At 33.9% G+C, this 20,092-nt stretch overlaps 1 protein-coding gene across 1 annotated transcript; it reads left to right on the forward strand.

Annotated features, from left to right (window-relative positions):
* Window positions 1-18,499: 18,499 nt before the first annotated feature.
* Window positions 18,500-19,157, forward strand: LOC21390222. Its single transcript, XM_010103382.2, has one exon. The coding sequence runs from the start codon at window positions 18,582-18,584 to the stop codon at window positions 18,903-18,905; it is 324 nt and encodes a 107-aa protein (XP_010101684.1). The 5' UTR covers window positions 18,500-18,581; the 3' UTR covers window positions 18,906-19,157.
* The last annotated feature ends 935 nt before the right edge of the window (window positions 19,158-20,092 follow it).

Here is a 20,092-nt window from a genome sequence, read left to right on the forward strand (position 1 = left end):
TTTACTTTTTTAATTAATGATTCATATTTAAATATTAGTGAGGAAGATTTTACACATACTACACAAATGAAGATCATAGGTGTAGGGCAGCAAATCCTGGTATTAGAGTAATTGGAAAACAATTTATAAAAAGATGTTGTGTGATTTAAATTAGTCAAAAAACTAATGACTATTTTGTGGTTTTAAGTTTTGATTCCATGAACTTATTAACTAACAAGTTCATATAGTTATAATCATCCATATAATTCTCACATAAGATCTACTTTAGAAGTATAAAACCAAGTTGGATTAACTAACAATATCTAATTTATAGGTTAACGGTGGAAAGAAATCAAGAAGCATATGTATGTGGGCACATCAACAATTATCTCCATAATTATTTAAGGGTACAATGTTAGAAAATGTATTGTTTAGATCAAGATCAGAACCTAGCTAATGCGTTTTTCAACCTGCTAAAAACTCGTTTTGGTACTGAAAGCACTTTAAATCTGTGTATACTCTATTATGTTTGATAATTAATTTTCATGTATTATATATAATTATTGTGCCTTGTTTGTATTATGAATGTAAAATTATATTTGAATCATAATCCGTATATAATTATGATAATTTTTTACTATATTATTTGACATAACTCTCACATTCCGACCAAAATGTATTATTTTTGTTATTAAATTAGTCTAAATTAAGTAATATTGATTGTTTTTAATATTTTCCATGGTTTTAATAAAAAATTAAAATTTTTTTAAGGTATCTATTTTTTTTTTAAATATCTATGGACATCGACATTTTCGTCAATATTATTCGTAAATCAAAATCTCGACAACTCTCTCGGCATCGACATTTTCATTTATGTCATACTCCATATTAGATTGTTAAAAAAACGATTCAATAATTAAAAATAACATTTTTACTTTTCATCGCTTAATGTTTTTAATATCAATATAATTGGTTCCGGTGCGTTTGTTTTGCATACCACTAGAGTCAAATCCTTGGCGCATGTGATAATGGTGTTTCCCTTCAGTTTTACAGTCCCCACTTTTGCCTCTTTCTTTCGAGATTCTGACTTGTTTGGATGCATATCTTGGAAAATCGAAAAATTCTTCCTCTGTATTATGTGAAGTGAGAAATTATAAACTTTTTTTGGGAGGAACAAAGGGAAGAGAAAGCAGATTTGATAGAAGTTACATACTTTTTTTTGGTGACGTTTCAGACTTAAAGAATACAAATGAGGATGGCGATTCTCATAGAGAAAAACGACATTAAAGTAAACAACGATAATAAAAAATAACAAGATCATCATGGAAAAGGAGGGGGAAACGCCAAAAAAAAAAAAAAAAAAAAAAAAAACCCCACTAATAATCTTTAACAGGATAATTACAAGAACTACAATGACTGAAATCGAGGAAAACTGGAAAGGTCAGAAAGGCTGAAAATTCAACCTGACTCCAATAAAACGACAATAATAGCAGAAACGACACCAAATAAAAACTGATAATGCCTCAGAAAACGATATTAACCATGGAAAACTACAAGACATGGAAAAGCAGCGACTTGAAAACGACAAGAAAACATAATACATCATCCGATATAAAATGACGAGTACATAAAATAAAAGAGGGAAGGAGTTTTTTATTCTTTATTTTTTATTAATATTTTTTTAATCAAATAACTATATTAATAAAAAATATATTAATTAAAAAAATGAGTAAAATTTTAGACTCATACATTCAAATGGCAAGTTTAACAATTTTCTCTTCATAAAAATATCCCAAAAAAAGAGTCAAAAGACAATGATATGGAAAACAATTACCACGAGCGATATTCACAGGAAACCAAGAGCGGAGCTCCTTGGGCCTAAGGGGGCAGCTGCCCTAGTGTTTTCAAACGTGCCGTGCCGAGCCGGCACAACACGTCCAACCCCAGGCCTGTGGCGGGCCTGGGCTGGGCCTCAGGGAAGAACCTTAGGCCCAGCCCTAGTCCAGGTCCTTGTCCGTAAGGGCCAGGGCCAGGCCCAGGCCCTTCACGGGCCAGCCCTGGCCCTTTTAATATTTATTGAAATTTTTAATGAATAAAAAGGAAATATATTATATGCTCCTAAAAGATGTGATTTTATTGAATTGAAGTAATACGAATAAGTACACATAAATGACTGGCTCATTAAAAACCTTGTCAAGTAAAACCCGTGAGGAGATTGGCACAAAACCTTAGTGAAGAAAAAAAAAGTACAGTATACAAGGATGAGTAAATTACAAGGAATAAGGATAAGTAAATTACACTGTGCCCGAATTGCTTCCAGAAGGTTCTGTTATGTCTAAGTTTGAAAAATTTTCTTGAAGTGAATCATCTGTATAGTGTTGTTTTCGTCTTCTGGCATCCTCCCAGTATTTGATGCACATTAACCCCTCTAAGATATCTGGGTACATTCTGCTCATTTTCTCGTCAAGAATTCGGTTGCTTGCACTAAATGCTTACTCCAATGCTACCATTGACACTGGAGTTGTCAGAATGTCACGTGCTATCATGGACAGTATTAGAAAATGATATGCCTTGCTCTTCCACCACTGTAATATGTCAAGTTTGTCGTCATCAATTATAAAATTTGATTCAAAATATTTTACTAGTTCTGAAGACGCTTGTGTTGATGAGGATCATGTTGCTTTCTCCTTCCTCTTCAATAAGCTCCACGATAATCGTTTAGGCCCCAACCTGCTCATTGACGTCGAAGTTGTCTGTTCTTACTGCCCTGTTCCGTATCTTTTCTCATACAAAGCAAACAAATTTTCTAACATTTTCCTAGCTTGTTCTATGGTTAGTTGCATATCAATACCTAAATTATATGTTATAGTAGACATCAAACATTCAGTCTCAACTAATCCGCATCTAGGATCTAAAATGGTTGCTAATACATATAACATAGGACAACCGGCCCAATAACTTTTAAGTTTAGCTTCCATTGCATTAACTATAGGTCCAAAAAGATCATTTTCCCTATAAAATAGAAATGTTTCTGAAATATTAAATAGTTGATGCAAAGCTAGATGCGTAGTAGGATAATAAACACCATAAAGTAATTCGGTAGTGTTGTAGAATACTTTTAAAAATTTAAAAAAGTAATCACTAATCTTCCAATCTGTTTCGAAAATTAAATGCTCACCATGCTTGTTGTTCACGTACGAAGTGATGATCTGTTGATACGAAATTACAGTCTTCAACATTAAGTAGGTGGAGTTCCACTTATGTCTCACATTAGTTGGAAACTTTCTTAGGCGCATCTGGCTGTTCTTATAATATTGTTGAAATTCTTGGAGCCGAGCTCCATAAGTATACATGAAAGATAAAGATTCTCTAATTTTTGTTAGATGAGAGGAAATAGATTCAATTCCTGCTTGTACTACTAAATTTATTATGTGACATGCACACCGTTGATAAAAAATTTCATCACCAAAAGGTGGATTCAAATTAGCTTTAAACATGTTAATTGCAACTGTGTTAGCTGACGCATTATCAAAAGTAATTGTTAAAACTTTATCTTTGATCCCATAAAAATTAAAAATTTATATTATATTTGAAAAAAAATAGCATTTGCATTATAAGGAAATGGACATAAATGAAAACTAATTATCCTCTTCTGTTAAACTCAATCCCTGTCAACATAATATGCCGTGACACATAAATATCTAGTTTTATTGCACCCCTCCCAAAGATCAAAAGTAAAAGATATTGTAGCATTGAAAGACCTAAAATTATCAACTAGAGATTGTCTCATTGTATAAAATACTTTCATGCAATCAGATCGAGTTGTGTTTCTACGTACCCATTTAAATTGTGGATAGCAGGCCGTCTGTATGAATTCTTTAAATGCTGAATCATCTGTAAAAGACAAAAGTAATTCGGCACTAGCTAAAAATTAAGCTAGTGCCTCACGAGCACGTTGTGCATCATATGTAAAATTTTGTAAACCTTGTGATGTGAGTGACAATGTTTGTTGGCGGGAGTTCACACTACCACCTTAGTACAACGGTAGACATGCTTTCTAATGTCTATCAAGATGGTCAGTACTCCCACCCTTTTTATTAGAAAAGTATTTTTTATAATATTTACATACCGCACGAATTTCCATGCGGGGAGCACCTCTGTGAAATTTTCCATGCGGGAGCAGTTCGCGGTCTTTTTCCCTTAACACGTTCTCCAACTTCCTCGTTGTGCACCGATTGATTATCAACCGGAACAGTTTTCGTTCCAGTAGGGTTGGAGTTGTGCATCAACATTTCATCCTCGTAAAATGGTTCATCTCCAAGATCAAGGAAATCATGGATTTTTAATGTGGCCATTTTCTATAAAAAAAAATAAAAAATAAAAAATAATGTTAAAAAAATATTTATAACCAGTGAACAATATAAATAAACATTGAATAATACAATGTTATGAAACCAAAATAATGAGTAGAATACCTTTTTTCGGGATTTCTTCAAATTGATTGAAATTTGTAAAATAAAACGCTAGAAAATTAAGAATTGAGAGAGAAAGCTAAGAATCAATATCAAAGAGAGAAGATGAGAAGATGAAAGATATAATGAGAGTGAGAGGAGAAGTTGAGAGTGAGTTGTTGTGTGGGATTTAGGGGTATTTATAGGAGTATTTTTGGCTTGATTTTCGCAATGTAATCGTTGGGCCTGTCGCCTACCCAACGATTGGCCCGTCACAGGACTAACACCAGGCCCGTGACAGGCCGACCTTTGGGCACGCGATGGGCCCAACAGTCACATTGTGGCGTGCTAGGACGGGCCGAATCACGGGCTTGGGCCGAATCGCGTGCTTGGGCCGAATCGCATGCTTGGGCCGAATCGCATTCTTGGGCCGAATCGCAAGCCGTGCTTGGGCTTTAACGGGTTATGGCCGAGGCCGCGGGCTGGGAAGCTGAGGCCCAACCCTAGTCCGTGTAATGTGCCGGGCCGGCAAGGCCCGTAACAGTACAGGTCTGGTATGTGCCGAACCCGATACTGTAACGGGCTGGGCTGAGTCGGGCCGTGCCTATTTGACATCTCTAAGGTGCCCTCGTGGGCCCAATGGCTCCTTTTATTCTTGGCCCCAAAAAATTTTTCTTTTACAATTTTACTTATCATTTGCCCCCTTAAAAATTTTAAAATTGTAATATTAAGATAGAATTTTAAAAAAGATTTCAAGTATGTCCAGAATGTTTGAGCTTTAAATATACTCATTTTTAATTTTAAAACCTCAAATAAACGAAAACTATGTAACTTATCTTTTATGAACTTTAATTTTAAAAGTGGATTAAATTCTATAACAAGCTTAGTTCATTCGGAAGAAAAATAAAGAAGATAATAAAGTAGATAAAATAAAGGCAAAAGGAGAGACAAAGTTAAGAAAATACAGTTGCGTAATTTTCAATTTAATAATATTGGTTCTATTACGCCCCCTGAAAAAACTTTCTGCCTCTACCAGACTACCACTGCAGGAAACGACAATAAAATAAAAACTAATCTAGTTTGGGAGACGACATCAATCACTAAATGGCAGTAATACAAATGACAATTGCAGAAAAAGTGAAAAACGATGAGAGAAAGAGAGCTAGACCTATCAGCAAGCTGGGTGATAACTTCCAGAAAAAGAAAATAACTTATGAAATGACAACTTTAAATCCGTTTGAGATGATAATCTCCTTGTACTTAAAAGTCTCGAGGAGTGAGAAATATGCATCTCAGAACATAGGACATGGGAGGATGGAGCTCGAGTTTAATTTGTCAAAACGCTGTTTTTTAGGCATTTGAAATTTCTAAATCTCTGTCTAAAATTACAAATTGAGGTAAAAAGGAAAAAAAAAAAAAAAATAGACTACTTTGATATCGAAGTTTATGATGCATTTAGGTCTCGTCCTTCTTCCTTGTTCTTGTTCGGTTGTTGACAATTTGCGGGCCCAAGCCACCGCATTTTCCCCATGCGTGTGCCCCCCCTCACTTCCTTTTATTATTAGTATTATTATTATGTTTCTTCTGTATATAAATGGTAAATAGGATTTAGGACGACAGCTTATGAGTCCATGAACCAGAAAGATTCTAGCAGGTGAGCTTGCTTCGATGACAGCCAAAGGGGGATGATTGAATCAGAAAACGACAATACCATAAAAAACGACCTGTATAACTCTGAAAACAACGTCAATATAAGGGGACAATAACCAACAAATATTAGAGATCCACGTATGGGCCGGGTAAAATATGCCAGCTCGAAGTTCGTCACTGTTGATCCTGGTCCGGGTCTGGTCCTAACCTCCAAGTCGAGATGTTAAGATCGAAAGCTTATTCATGCCATACTAGACCGGCACAAAGGACCTTTTTTAATTTTTTTTTTGTTTTTGAGAAAATTGTTAAACTTATTTTTAAAATACATAAGTTTAAATTTTTAATTTTTACTCTAAATTAATACATTTTTATTAATATAATTATTTAATTAAAAATGTATTAATTAAAAATAAAAAGTAAAAATTAAAAGCATGTACTTTTAAAGGATATTTATCAAATTTCTTTTTTTTTGTTTTTTAAAAAATATCTTATAAAGCTCTGGATTGAACTGGCCCAAAATTTCCATTAAAGTCACCGAGCTTAGCTGACCGCCCGAACTTTCACCTCTAGCAAATATACATCAAGAGGAAGATGAAACATAACATTTGAAAGCGCCTAAAGCAGTAGCGTTCGTGGTGGTTCTTCGGGATTCCAATGCACTGCGTCCAAGATCAGAACAACCTCCAAAAACTACTTAACGAGAAAAACGACAATGAACAGAAGAAACGAGATTATAAAATGAAGACGATAATAATTTAACAAGACTTTAAAACACGGATTCATGGAATACGACTAAAGCTTAAAACCCGCAATTATAAGCTGGAAAACCGATTGTACTTAAAAAACAACAATAACCTGTGAAAACGATATCATAAGGAACACAACAATGACCAAAAAACGACAGTGAACATCTTCAGTAACCTAAAAAAGGTCCTGACGTAGAAATGAATATGACCGAGAAGACGACATCACATGGAAGTCGAATTTGATTTAGAAAACGATGAAAACCTTAAAAAAAAAAATCATGTAGAGAAAACACTAATGACTTGCCGAAACGACAATAACTTATTTTATAAAAATTGACAGGGGCTTCAAAAGGATAGCAAGTCTCTCTCTCTCTCTCTCTCTCTCTCTCTCTCTCTCTAACCAAAAATAAAACTTCTTGTGGAAACGACAAGTTAATAGCAGGAAAGACTTCACATGGGGAGTGACAAAAATGGTAGAAACGACATCACGATGAAAACGATATTGGGCAGTAAAGCTCACATAACCTTGTAAACGGAAGTGCTAGAATCGTCAATAACACAAAATGACATTGCTTCTAAAGGGCTATTTTACGACGGTTTGATGCTAATTTTTTGAATTACGAGTGTTTGATGCTAACTCTCGGCTATTTAGCAATTATCAATGGCCACACCACGCACATTACAGTGAGGCCCTTATAGCAGTTGTGAATTCCTATACCTCGATTCCCTTCAGGCTCTGTAAGTTGAGACCTTAATTTGAACTTCGAAACTTTTTTTTTTTCCCCCCCCCTTTATGAGTACAATCTATCATGATGATACATGCATATACATATTTGTAGGCTTTTATTTAGAAAGAAGATTGACGGAGGCTGAAGTTGCGGTGAGACTGAAAGACAAGAATTAGATCAGATTCGTAAACGAAGTTGTGTGAGAGGTTTGCTTCACTATCGATTAGAGCTTGAAAGACTAGGCAAAAGTAAAAGTCTTCAAAGTAATAATAATAATAATAAAAGCAAACGAATAAGGAAATGAAAAGCGGGTGAATAGATTAAGGGCCGGTTTAGTTCGCTGATTCGAGTTGAGATGTGACTTTATGTGAGAGCTTTTTATTGTAACAAAAAAGTTAGATGTGATTGTTTGTGAGAATTTTTTACTGTAAAAAAACTCGAATTTTAAACTCGAATCAGCGAAATGAACGGAGCCTAAGCAAGTTCATTGGTTGCCACAAATCCACGTACATAAGTTCTAGATAAAGTTAAACCGAAGTTTTTTTTATGTTTCAAAGATTCCAGGCAAGAACCACATGAGATGAAATTGACATTTTTGGCACTGCCCAGACTTTGATTTTGCCTAACTGAATATATATTGTTCGGTTTATTTGGATCCGATATTGCTAGACTTGACGATCAATGGTGATAAGTTAACAATCCTCTTTGCAAAATAATGCAGGCTCTAGAAAGGATAAATTGAAAAGTGCAAATAATTTTTTATTAAAATTTTTTCTCGAAGTATCTATTAGTTCAGTGGGTTAGAGAGTCGTGCTAATAACGCGAAGCTCGCAGGTTCGAGACCTGCATGGGCCTTTGACATTTCAAAAAATTTTTGTTACGTCATTTTTTGACAAGACCATGGCAGAAAAGATTGACTGGGCCGACTAGCCCAAAAGGCCTAATAGAGACTGGGGACCGTTCATTTCCCAAAGTTTTATGTCCGCCTTAGAGTAGAATGGATTATTAGAACAAGTGTGGAATGTACGAAATATGTTCTTAGCTGCTCTTTTTTTTTTTTTTTTTTTTTTTTTTTTTAAAAATTTTCAAACAGAAAAAAAAGGTAATTAGTAGCCAAAATTACCAAATATCTTAGCTAAATAACTTGGAAAAGTAGAGAAGGGAGCCATTATAAAGGAGTTCTTCTATTTCAGAGTTTCCTTAATATAATAGGACTTGCACCAAGTCAAATATTGGATGCTATTATATCAGGTAAAATGTCAATTTCAGTAGATACTCTATATTTCAACCTTATCGAAATTTCAACATCAATCGCTTCCACAAATTAACTACTACACCAGAATTCAGCCTTGTTCCCCGGTTACAAGCATCGTTCATCTTCCTCTACCCTTCCGAGCACAAGGTGGCCAACAATGGCAATTTTTCGGAATGGCAAAACATTGTCATATATATATATATAATGAAAATTTCTTTTAACCCCCAATTCTTCCCGCCAAAATAAACTGTGTCAAAACAAAATAAATTTACAAAAAAAAAAAAAAAAGAAAAAAAAAAAAACACACACACACACACAAAGAGAGAAGAAAATCTTCAGGTCAACAACTTCACGGAGTAGAAGAACGATTCCTCAAAAGATGAGAAAGACCATGGCCGACTCCTCTTCTACTTGGACCGGAATAAGCTTGAGTTATCTTCAATCTCTTGCTTGCATAATTAATAGGCAAAACATTATCATGCATTATGGCATGCCCAATCCCCTTATTACTTGGACCGGAATACGCCTTGGCTATCTTCAACCTATGGGACGACGACGTTTTGGAGAGCTTGACGTGGTGGTGTATGATGAGAGGCCTTGAGGCCTTTACTTGCATGCCAAATGAGACCATAAGAAGGAAGATCATGACGACGGAGATGGTGTAATTGTATTGCCCATATGAAATTCCAAGTTGACTCTTCATCTCCTTCTCCGCTTTTGGTTTGTCGTTGATTACCTTTGTTGTGATAACTTTGCCAATCTCCTTGATGGTGGGAATTGTTAAACCTTGTTTTATATGTATGTATGTATATATATATATATATATATATATATATATATGCAGGAGATGTAGAGATGAGATATATATGAGCCCTTAAATAACGGAAGAAAAATATAATTAAGGATTAAAAGTTTTGGACTTCTGTGGATACATCTCATATTAAATATTATGTGTTATCTTGCTCTTTTCCATCACCCGGATCCACAAATATGCTAATATCATTTTTTTTACGAGGAATTAGTTGTAATTAAAATTTAAGTGGTTTGAGCCATTTAGTTATGCAACATGTTTTGACAAAATATATATATTGCACGACTAATTATTGCTTGGTGAGGCTATGATTTGGTAGATCAGGATGGAGTTTAGAAATTTGATTTAATATTGTAGTCTTGGTAAGTTGAAAAACGCGAATAATGCCAAATTAAGGAAAATGACTATTTGCTAGGGGCAGGTGGGGGCGGGTTATATGACTTAGGACTTAATTTGGGGTGGTATCTACAGTAATTGGTGAAAAACATAGCCATATACCATATCTCAGAATTCATTATAAATTTAAAAACATCTATTTTCTTTTCTCCAACTGCACTTTTTTTTTTATTTTTTTTGCAAACAACTTATTTTATATTCAGGATTATTTTAATTTAATATTTATCATAATTTCTAAGTATCTGAATATTTATTAGTATTTTTTGTGGGTGGAGGGGCCAGGGGAATGTGTATTATTGTTCTTTCATAAGATAAACAAACATATATCTCAAAATCTTCCCGTACGTCACAAATGGACTACATAACATTTTATAAATGTGTTTTTCATTCAAAACATCTGGCCGCTTTTGGGATGAAATTCATTTCAGTTTAAACCCTCGAATGAGGAATATTGTGAGCATGTCTAGTTGTAAAGAGAACAACTAATTACACATAATAGTAAGATCATGTGACACACACACACACACACACACACACACACACACACATATATATATATATAGCTGTTATTTGTGGATCAATAACATTTAAGTTGAAAAACTACATAAGCTGTACCATTGACAGCAAGCCCGTGATTAATGTGAATAATTTCGAACAACAAGATCTTAGCTTGTCAAAGAGGCAAATTTCCGACTTAGATGGCTCTTGCCGGGTGGTCTGTTGTCCTCTTTCGATAACGTGCGCCCCCCAAATGTAAAACTGAAGATTCAGAATTAATTGTTGATCACGAGCCATACTTTGAATTGTGAAAGCAAACAATAAAATTCGCCACACACACGAAACGCATTATTTTATTGAGCACATGATCCATAATTAATGCATCCCAATCGTCAGCCGTAAAATCAAGCTAGAGAGTATAGAGACTTGACTATATAATATGCCTCACGAGGCGAAATATTCTGATATGGGGAATTCTAGTTAGATATTTCTTCCCTGTTAAAGATACCAAGGAAGTCACGTGTTTGTGGATAAACACAAGAACGAAAGAAATCTGAAGTTTATTTGCAATATAAGCATTAACAATTGCAAATAATGTATAGGAAAATTTACACATGTCATTCTTGTATTTTTATCTTTTAGTAAAATTTACTTTTTATTCTTAGAAACTACGTAGCACCCTTTTGCATGTGAAGTTGATTTGAGTTTAAAATGTTACACTTTGACCTCAAAAGAAAATGGACAAATATTTTCAATCTCAATTTTCCCTTTTTAAAGCCTAATTGCATTGTGCTTGCGCAAGGGAAGGGAGCTCGCCTCGCCACCATGAGCATGAGAGGAAGGTCGCTTAACATACTAGTAACGCTTGATGCATAGCCTTCCATAAGGTAGATCTCCATTGATTTTGACGTTTCCAACAGTCGATTTTTGGGCGGTTGTTTGATTCTAATGTTAACTTGCTCTTATTGAGGCTTTAAGTTTATTTTAAATGCGACCTTTCGATAATGCAAGAGTAAAACAGTTTTACACAACTTACTTTCTATCCAAATTCACAAGAAGGCTAATTACATTGATAGCAAAACTTCAAATCAGAAGTGTCTAGATGTAGTTTTCAAGAATAAGGGTAAATTTTACTATTACGTGAAATTACGAGAGTACAAAATGTAATTTTCCCATAACACAAGAAGAGGAAATCAACAACGGGTGTAACCGCAAATACACACTCGTAAATTGGTGTAGGCAGAGCAGCATGGAAATTAACATGTTAAGCGCCGCATATCTTGCCAAGTTGGAACTTCGAAGAGTCATGCGTGATGGTTGGGCTGAGGGTAGACGGAGAAAATTTTAAAATTTAATAATATAATTTATGCATTTATGTCAAGAATTTTTCTAGAGAATATTATGTTATATTTTGTGACTGAATAATTTATAGAATTAACATCAGTATTCTTAAATTTTACATTAAGTTCACGTTTTTTGAAAATCTTAATTTCAAGAATCTCTAAGCACAATACGATATTAACAGCATACCGAGAAACACTCTGACATTTAAGAAAAAAATCCTTAATTGCCGAACAGTTAGGTTGAAATTATGAGGATAATGCTTTTAGTAAAATGATACAATATGAGCTTGGGAGTTGACACCGTCAGTGACAATGTTATTTCTGGAATATAATGCAGAAAAAGTTAAGTTTAGAATTTATTTAGTCTAGAAATAATTTCAAGACTTGAAACAATCCAAAATATTACGCGTAAGAATTTAATTCTATATTAAATTATTCAGGGATTGATATCAAACTGTAAATAAACAATAGAAAAAGAACCGTCGAAAACTAATACTTTTTGTCGACTAAGTTAATTTTTTACAGTCAATATGAATTTTATCTGTGTTAAAAAAATCTTAAGAGATAAGGCCAAAGTACAAGATTTGACATGAGTTGATGGTGGTAGGTGAAGAACAATCATGATATTTTTTTTTTTCTCTCTTTTCTCTCCTTGTGACCGGCCATGGGGTTTAAGCAAAATTTTGGTTAAATAAGTTGGACTAGAAGACTTAATTAAGAGATAAATCAAATCACCCATTTGACAAGAAGGCTCACGCTCACTTTTACTTCTCTTCTAAAACACCTACCAACTCACTTTCATTTAGAGGATGTTTGATTGATGGATTCAGAATCATGATTCATAATCATTTTCCATTTACGTGTATTTTTTGTGAGAGAAAATATTATAGCGAGTCACGAACCATGATTCGAACCATGACACGAATCCTCTAACCAAACGTCCCTAGTTTTCTCAAATTTCTTTCTTCCATTCTCTCTATGCCAAAACCAGTTCTTCCATAACTCCAAACACTCAAAATTTTCTCCATTCTTCCCTCACCAAAAACCGAGCCTCCCTCTAGCTCACATACTCTAAAAAGTTTTCATCTTTCTCTCCACAAATCGTAGTTTAAGTTGAAGGAGAAGAGGATGATTTCAATGGTTTTTCAAGAGAGTTCTTCAAGAGTAATTTCTTGAACTCTCATTCATTATCTTTTTCTAGCAAACCTTAAGCTTGAAATTATGGATGTAATTTGTGGTTCCTTGAGGCTATGGTTTGTAATGAGGGTGGGTGTGTGAGTTTATGGTGGTTTTGTGTGTTTTGAGGTTATCTTAGTTGGTTGTGTATGGTATGCTTATGTTTAGTCTAAGTATTGCATGATTTAAGTTATTTTCCGGTTACTTTGAACGCGAAAATGAGGATCGTAGAGCAAGACTTTTCAGTTATTCTAAGTTTGAACTTATAGTTCTCGATGTTTTGAACGTTTTTCTGTGACTGTGAATAAACCCAGTTTTAACTATAAATACAAGTTTTAAGCCGTTTTTCAAAAACACTGCAAGCTATCCAAAAAAAAAAAGAACTGTCTCAAAACTGGCAATCACTATTTGCAGCCAAACGAGCCCTTTAGAGGTCGAATCTCAGTTTTTTTTTTTTTTACCAAACTCGTAAATTTTAGATCTTGACGAGACGAAAAATTCTCATAAAGAAAAAATTTTCAAAATCTTACTCTAAGATGTAGTAAAACACAAATTTCTTAAACTGCATAGTTTTAACTGGACAAACCTAAAATAGTTTTAGTTCTTAACAGAAAAGTTCATCAAAAAACACGAGATGTAATTTCAGTAAAATACTATGATTTTAGACCTCGCTTTAATGGAAAATATTCATGAAGAAAGTTTTCGAGAAAACCGTTTCTAAGACATAGTTTCACGGTGCTTTATAAACTAATCGTAAAATGACTTGTGAAATAGTTTCAAAAGTCGGTATTCGACAGAAAATTTATTTAGGACTGATAATGAGAATTTAGTACTTGTAACTAAATAAATGAGCAATCGGTTTTATGAAAATCGAACAATGGTTTCTTTTAAAACCTTAATAGTTTTCGAGCAAAACATACAAACGAGAACTTACGAGCCCAATATGTTAGGCCCTTAGAATTACAAAGTTAGATACGGGTCTAACGCTTGTATTAGTTCAAAAACATCTGCTCAAGTCTAAATTTCTACGGTCTAGAATTAGAACGTCTTTATTAAGTCTCTAGGTCAAATTGGACCTTAATAATAGAACAAACCCAATAAGGTAATTTATGGAGGATTAGTTGCTCGATTGGATAATTGATTAATTAGAAATTGATTTTCAACCTAGGCATATGTATGTTAAGGGCAATTAGGAAAAATAGGATTATGAGGATTTAATAAATTTAATCCTTATACTGAATACGAGATTTTACAATCCTTTAATAAAGAAAAGGAAAACATGCCTTAAGTGAAGGATTAGATTCCTTTATAGGTTTGTTAAATTAGAATAGCAAACGACAGTTAATCTCACACTCTCAATGAGTGTTCATTTTCATAAATAAGCAAGTAAGAGAATAGACTGTTTGGCGAATAGTGAATTTCAGCTCTGTAAAACAGGTAAGTAGGAATCACGCCTACAATATGAATATATTTTAAATAAAATGTATACATGATATATATGCATGTTTATGCTTTATGTTATAGTATGCAATGTCATGCCATGTTGCATACACTTTAATAAGTCAAGTGAAACTTATAAGAATAATCTCAGTTGAGTGTCGTACCAGCCTCTAAGAGGGAGGTAATTAAGACTCTGCAAGGGAGATAGAAAAATAAAAAAGAATATAGTAAATTAAATCACGGTGTCGTTGGGGACCTTGCAAACCCTCACGTCCTGATGATTGCGCGCAAATGGTATGAGCACTCAGGCTCATCAGTAAGCAAGATAAGATCAGATAATAAGACTTTAATAAGACATGATCATAATTAAGCATAATTGTCTCATTCATATTTATTCATGTGAACTTACACTTGTTTTGCGAGAGATAGTTCTTACTTGTTGAGTGAAAGTTCACTATAGAATATTTATACTGTAGGTAAGCAACCTGCACCTAATGCCTGATGGACTGATGGCAAGACAGCGGATGAACAATGTGGAGATTGGGGAATGGATACCACTCGCAATTATTTCTACAAAAAATTTTATGTGATAAATAGTTTTGCTAATTATGACTCTAAAACTACATGTTAAATGATTAGGTTATAACTGTTAAGTATATGTAAGTAAGCAAAACTTAAAGATCAACTATATACATACATATATATATATAGATATATTTATTTTTTGAAAGATGAATATGTTGAGGTATAAATGTTTTGTCATAATTAAGAAAGAAATTCAAAATTTATGTTTACTATAATAGGTTAAAAAAATGTTTCGTAAATTTTAAAAAATTATAGCAAGTATATGTTAATGTTAGCTTCAGTGACAGCCACTTAATAGAGTCGTCACAGAGAGAATATAAGAAGACCGTTGCATTGATCCAAGTTAGAGAGCCTCAAAATCAAGCTGATTAAGATCATAAACAAGACTTTATATATATATATATATATTTATATATTTATATATATAGTGAAGATCATGATCAATGAGACTTGAGATCAACACAAAAAGCCCAAATTCAGATTTATGCAATCTCTAAACTAATGCTAGTTGTTTTAATCACCAAACTAATGCAAGTTGTTTTAATTAGATGCACCAACCAATTGGTTTTCGTTTTCCCACTAAAAATTCGAATTTTGTACTTAATTATTGATGATGATGAAAGAAAAAGGTGACCATCTGAAGATATGAATACGCTCATTCAATAAGGTCAACAGTTCAAGTGATAGTTTTTAAATTTATTTTATCTTTTTTTTTTGAAGAAAAGAAAGATTGTTTCTGGTAGACTGTTATGATATGTTTTTTAATCATTAGATATAATTAAAATCAAATGAAATTGAAGAAATATGTAGAATAGACGGTTTCTGACGTTGATTTGAAGGTTGAAAACGGCTAAAAAAAATAAAATTACTGATAATTTCATTTTTCTGGTTGCAGGGGAGAAACTCCCAAAATGTAAATTATTTGAGCTTTTATATAAGCCATCATGATTTCCCTTTCGTTTTTTATTTTTCTGATTTACTTTTAAAAAAAATGAACTTTAGACGTCACAAAAAAAAGAGAAAAAAGTTTAGTGACAGTCTAAAGTCCAATTAGCCTCTAATTCCTTTTTTTTATTTTTTATGAAAAATGTTATGTAGTAGAAGAATGCTGAAACATAATTTAAATTAAGTGGTGGTGAGTATTGATTTGGTCATAAGTTGCTTTATAGCATTGTATTAGATCCTAACTACACTGTTATAAGTCATCGTAAAATAAGTACGCAATTTGGCCTATTAATTAGTCAATTCAAGAAATATTCAACATTGAACTTTTCATCCATGTATTCTTTAACAATTGTCAGTGTGAATGAAATAATATCTCTATCCTAATTTTAATCTAATGTTGTGAGTACTCCCAGCGACATAGCTATGCTATAACTTGGGGGGGCTTGAGCCCTACCTCAACTTTTTTTTTCATTCCTTTTTTCTCCTATATTTACATAAATATATCTTTAAAAAATTGAACAAAGGCCTCTCTAAAAAATTAAAACTACAATTTTATACCTTTTAAATTCTTGTTGTAATTATTAGTCAACTCACATAAAAATTTCTAATTTCGTCACTGAATACTCCATTTATTTTTTGAAGCGAGAAAGAAGAGAAAATAGTGATTTTTCTCTATTTCATGATTTTGTACTGATAATAGAAACATTTTAGTGAAAATTGCTTGGCGTTGAATTGACAAACAAGAAAGCACGAAATTTCAGAGGATGTCTCATGTCTGTGACTCTGACCATATCTATGGCATAAAAATTAGTGGTGTTTCTTCCTGCCAAATTTCATTAAATGAACCAAGTATACTATTTTAGAATAAATATCATGGAATTAAATAGCACCAGTTGTTCCATTTTTCATATATTTCTGAAAAGCGAGTTAGTTAAGACAAAAGAACTATAAAATCGCGCATTTTTTAATGACTCTTTGATACCATGTTTAACCCCATAAACATACACCGACAGTTTGATTTGTACTTGGCATATAACAAAATAAATTTTTTAAAGACGTTGAAAATCTATGGCTTGGCCCTTTTTTTGAGCTCAAATGCGGCATCCTGGAAAACCGGTGACACCAAGCGGCATTGGTTGAAAATAAAAACTGTCCTTTCCTTACTAATGTCAAAATGTAGACATCAGGGACAGTTTATCACCAAGAACTTCTCATACTTTCTTATATGTGACAAAGGGAGCTAGAAAGTATCCGTATATTTTTAATCATTCCACCTTGGACAGAGCATGTTCTTCTAAACGGAATGTTGAAATTGTTGAAAAAGCTCTTGCCCGGCTTTGAAACTTGCCCTTATCTTTCATTTGAATATTATTTTGAAAAGGACTTAAGAGAGATATAGGATCCCGGGTAAAACTTCATGCAAAGTCTAAACTAAAAGCGAGATTTCTGCTTCTAGGGCAGTGTCCTAGCTTGCTATACCCATAAAATGCGTTCATAAGAAAAAAGAGATGGGGACTTTCTCTTATAAGACCACCTAGTTTTTTATCGTTAGATCTAGTCAATATATTATAATATTAAAGAAAATTATAACAAACAATTTAAGTTTTGATGGCTAAAAATAAATATTTTTCTATAGTTTATATTTTCATGACCTATTAGAGAAATCTCTAAAGAGATAGATACCCCACACCCTAAAAAGAAAGAGAAAAGAGATGCTCAAAGTTCTGGTTTACATTAGGACCTACATCTTCCCAAGTCCTTTGTGTTACTTTCCTCCTTATCTTTTGGCCCCCACTAAAAGTCACCGTCTTTTGCTTTAGAAGGATGTTGTTCAACAAACAATGAGTATTCATGAAAAAACCAATTTGGTTCTTTTTGTTCAAAATTAAGTACAAGTGTGTCACATATACGATTTCTATATTGGTCTTTCTTTCTTTATTGTCGGCCTCTTATTGGTTAGCATTTCAGAGAGAAAATACAAGAATAATGAAAATGGCACCGCGTGGACAGATATGTAACACACTCCGCGCACGTGTCGGATCGTGTGAAATCAAAAGGAGCAAGAATGACTAAGTCTGTGACAATGTAAAAAGGACAATGAAAAAAAAAAGTGTATACTTGAGATTTTGCAAATTTTGCTTACATACCGAGACTACGGATGAGCTAATTTCTAAGCTTTTGCCTTTTATTTCCCTCACTTTTCGTTGGTGACTTCATCCCGTATGTAATATATATGTACTCGCTTGTAGAGAAAGTCAAATTCTCGCAGCACACCAACAATTTCAAAGCAACTCCCTATTCCCCAAGTAAACTACACACACACACACACACACATATATAGAAATATATATATTGATATAAACCAAGTCAAACAATCGTGTAAGACCCCACACGGACAAACCTCCAATCCCACACCGCCCCAAATACAAACTGTGTTTGTGTGTATATATATACATGCATCAAGTGGTAGACCTGGCATTATTCCTATCCTAACAAAGAGAAATACAAGGCAATCGAAAGCAAAACCAAAACAAAACCAAAGAATAATATTACCAGCCAGCTAGCGAGAGACCAGATCATGTCAATGAAGAAGAACTCAAAAAGCAGCTCAATGAAGAGAACCAGCAATTGGTTTGCACTCGGTTTGATACTAATCATGATCGTGTCATCACAGTTCAGTCAAGCTGATTGCAGGGCGCTTCGATCGACGACGAACACCGTCGGTGCTAACGGAGATTGCGAACAAGCCGGTGGATCAGGTCATGACCAGATGGTAGGAATGTCGTCGTTCGCGGTTTCTTCAAACAACTCAGACATTAGCAATAGTACTAGTCGTCCTTTAGCCAGAAGCTTGGCGTTCAGATTGGCGTCTGGACCCAGTAAAAAAGGCCCCGGCCACTAGTACTCCCATCTATATATGTTGGTGAAATTGGAATCTTGACCTCATTCTTTTGTCATTGTTTTTCGCTTTTTTTAATTTTTTTTTTAATTTTTTTATTTTTACTGCGAAGCAGAAATTGTATAACTTCGGAGTTCGGAATCTTGGTTTTAGTTGTTTAGGAGGCATACACGCATGAAGTGCTCAATAGTTTCTCATGTCTTAGTACTGCTAGTTGGTAAAACAATATATATACAATTACAAAGTGCGTGCGAATTTACCTTGTCTATGAGCGATCCATCTGAATTGTGCAAATTACATGTACATGCCATTGTGTTCTTCTTCTGAACATGTTTTATATAAATATTTCTTACATATTAATGCCTCAAATAATATTATCAATATCAGTAGATTCAAAGAAAAGGTCTCTATTCTTTCTTTCTTTCTGTCTTCTTGGGTTCGGGCTTCGGCGAGTGAGAAGCAAGAAAAGGGCATTTAGAAAATAACGAATTTCAACAGTTTTTTTTCAAAGTTTTTCGCATTGAAGTCAGAGAGAGAGAGAGAGAGAGAGATCACAATTAGGGGAAGGGAGGCGGAAAAAAAGGTATACCTACTTAACATTGACAAAAGATCACAATGCCCAAAGTTAACATTGACCGGCTTTCTCTTGATGGACCACGTAAAATATTGACTTGTATCATTTTCAATTAATTACTTATTCTAATCCAAAGTTTGCTATTGGGTATTGTTAATTTCTTTTTACGCGTAGGAATACGTAATAACCGAGCAAAATCACTAAAAAATGCCTGGTCCACGAGCTGATTGCAAAAATGACATAAAGAGGTTTCTTTATTTGCAAAATGACTACCCAAAAGTTTTAATTGGCAAAATGATTTTCTTTTAAAATATGACAATCTCTCTCACCAAGAAACCGAGTCTGCATCAATGGTAGTCTCATCCAATTTCATCTCAATCTCTCTGAGCTCTACTCGCATTCTCTCTTCCATCGTTAAGTCTTCCGTCTGCGCAATTCCTCTGAACAACGGTTTCAGCCTAAGAAACGTCAGTTCAAGCGCGACAAGCTTCTTCGGCGTCCATGGCTCGAGAAGATGCAGACCCATCTCGGTCCAAGCCATGTCTTCCTCGTTCGGGTCTCGGCTCGAGGAGACCGTGAAGGAGACTGTCATTGAGAACCCAGTTGTCGTTCTCTA

Source organism: Morus notabilis, unplaced genomic scaffold (genome assembly GCF_000414095.1).
Source record: "Morus notabilis unplaced genomic scaffold, ASM41409v2 Scaffold557, whole genome shotgun sequence".
Classification (NCBI taxonomy): Eukaryota; Viridiplantae; Streptophyta; class Magnoliopsida; order Rosales; family Moraceae; genus Morus; species Morus notabilis.

Bases quoted from the DNA above. Each gene is read 5' to 3' on its own strand.
- LOC21390222 (XM_010103382.2), top strand. From the start codon at position 18,582: ATGTCAATGAAGAAGAACTCAAAAAGCAGCTCAATGAAGAGAACCAGC.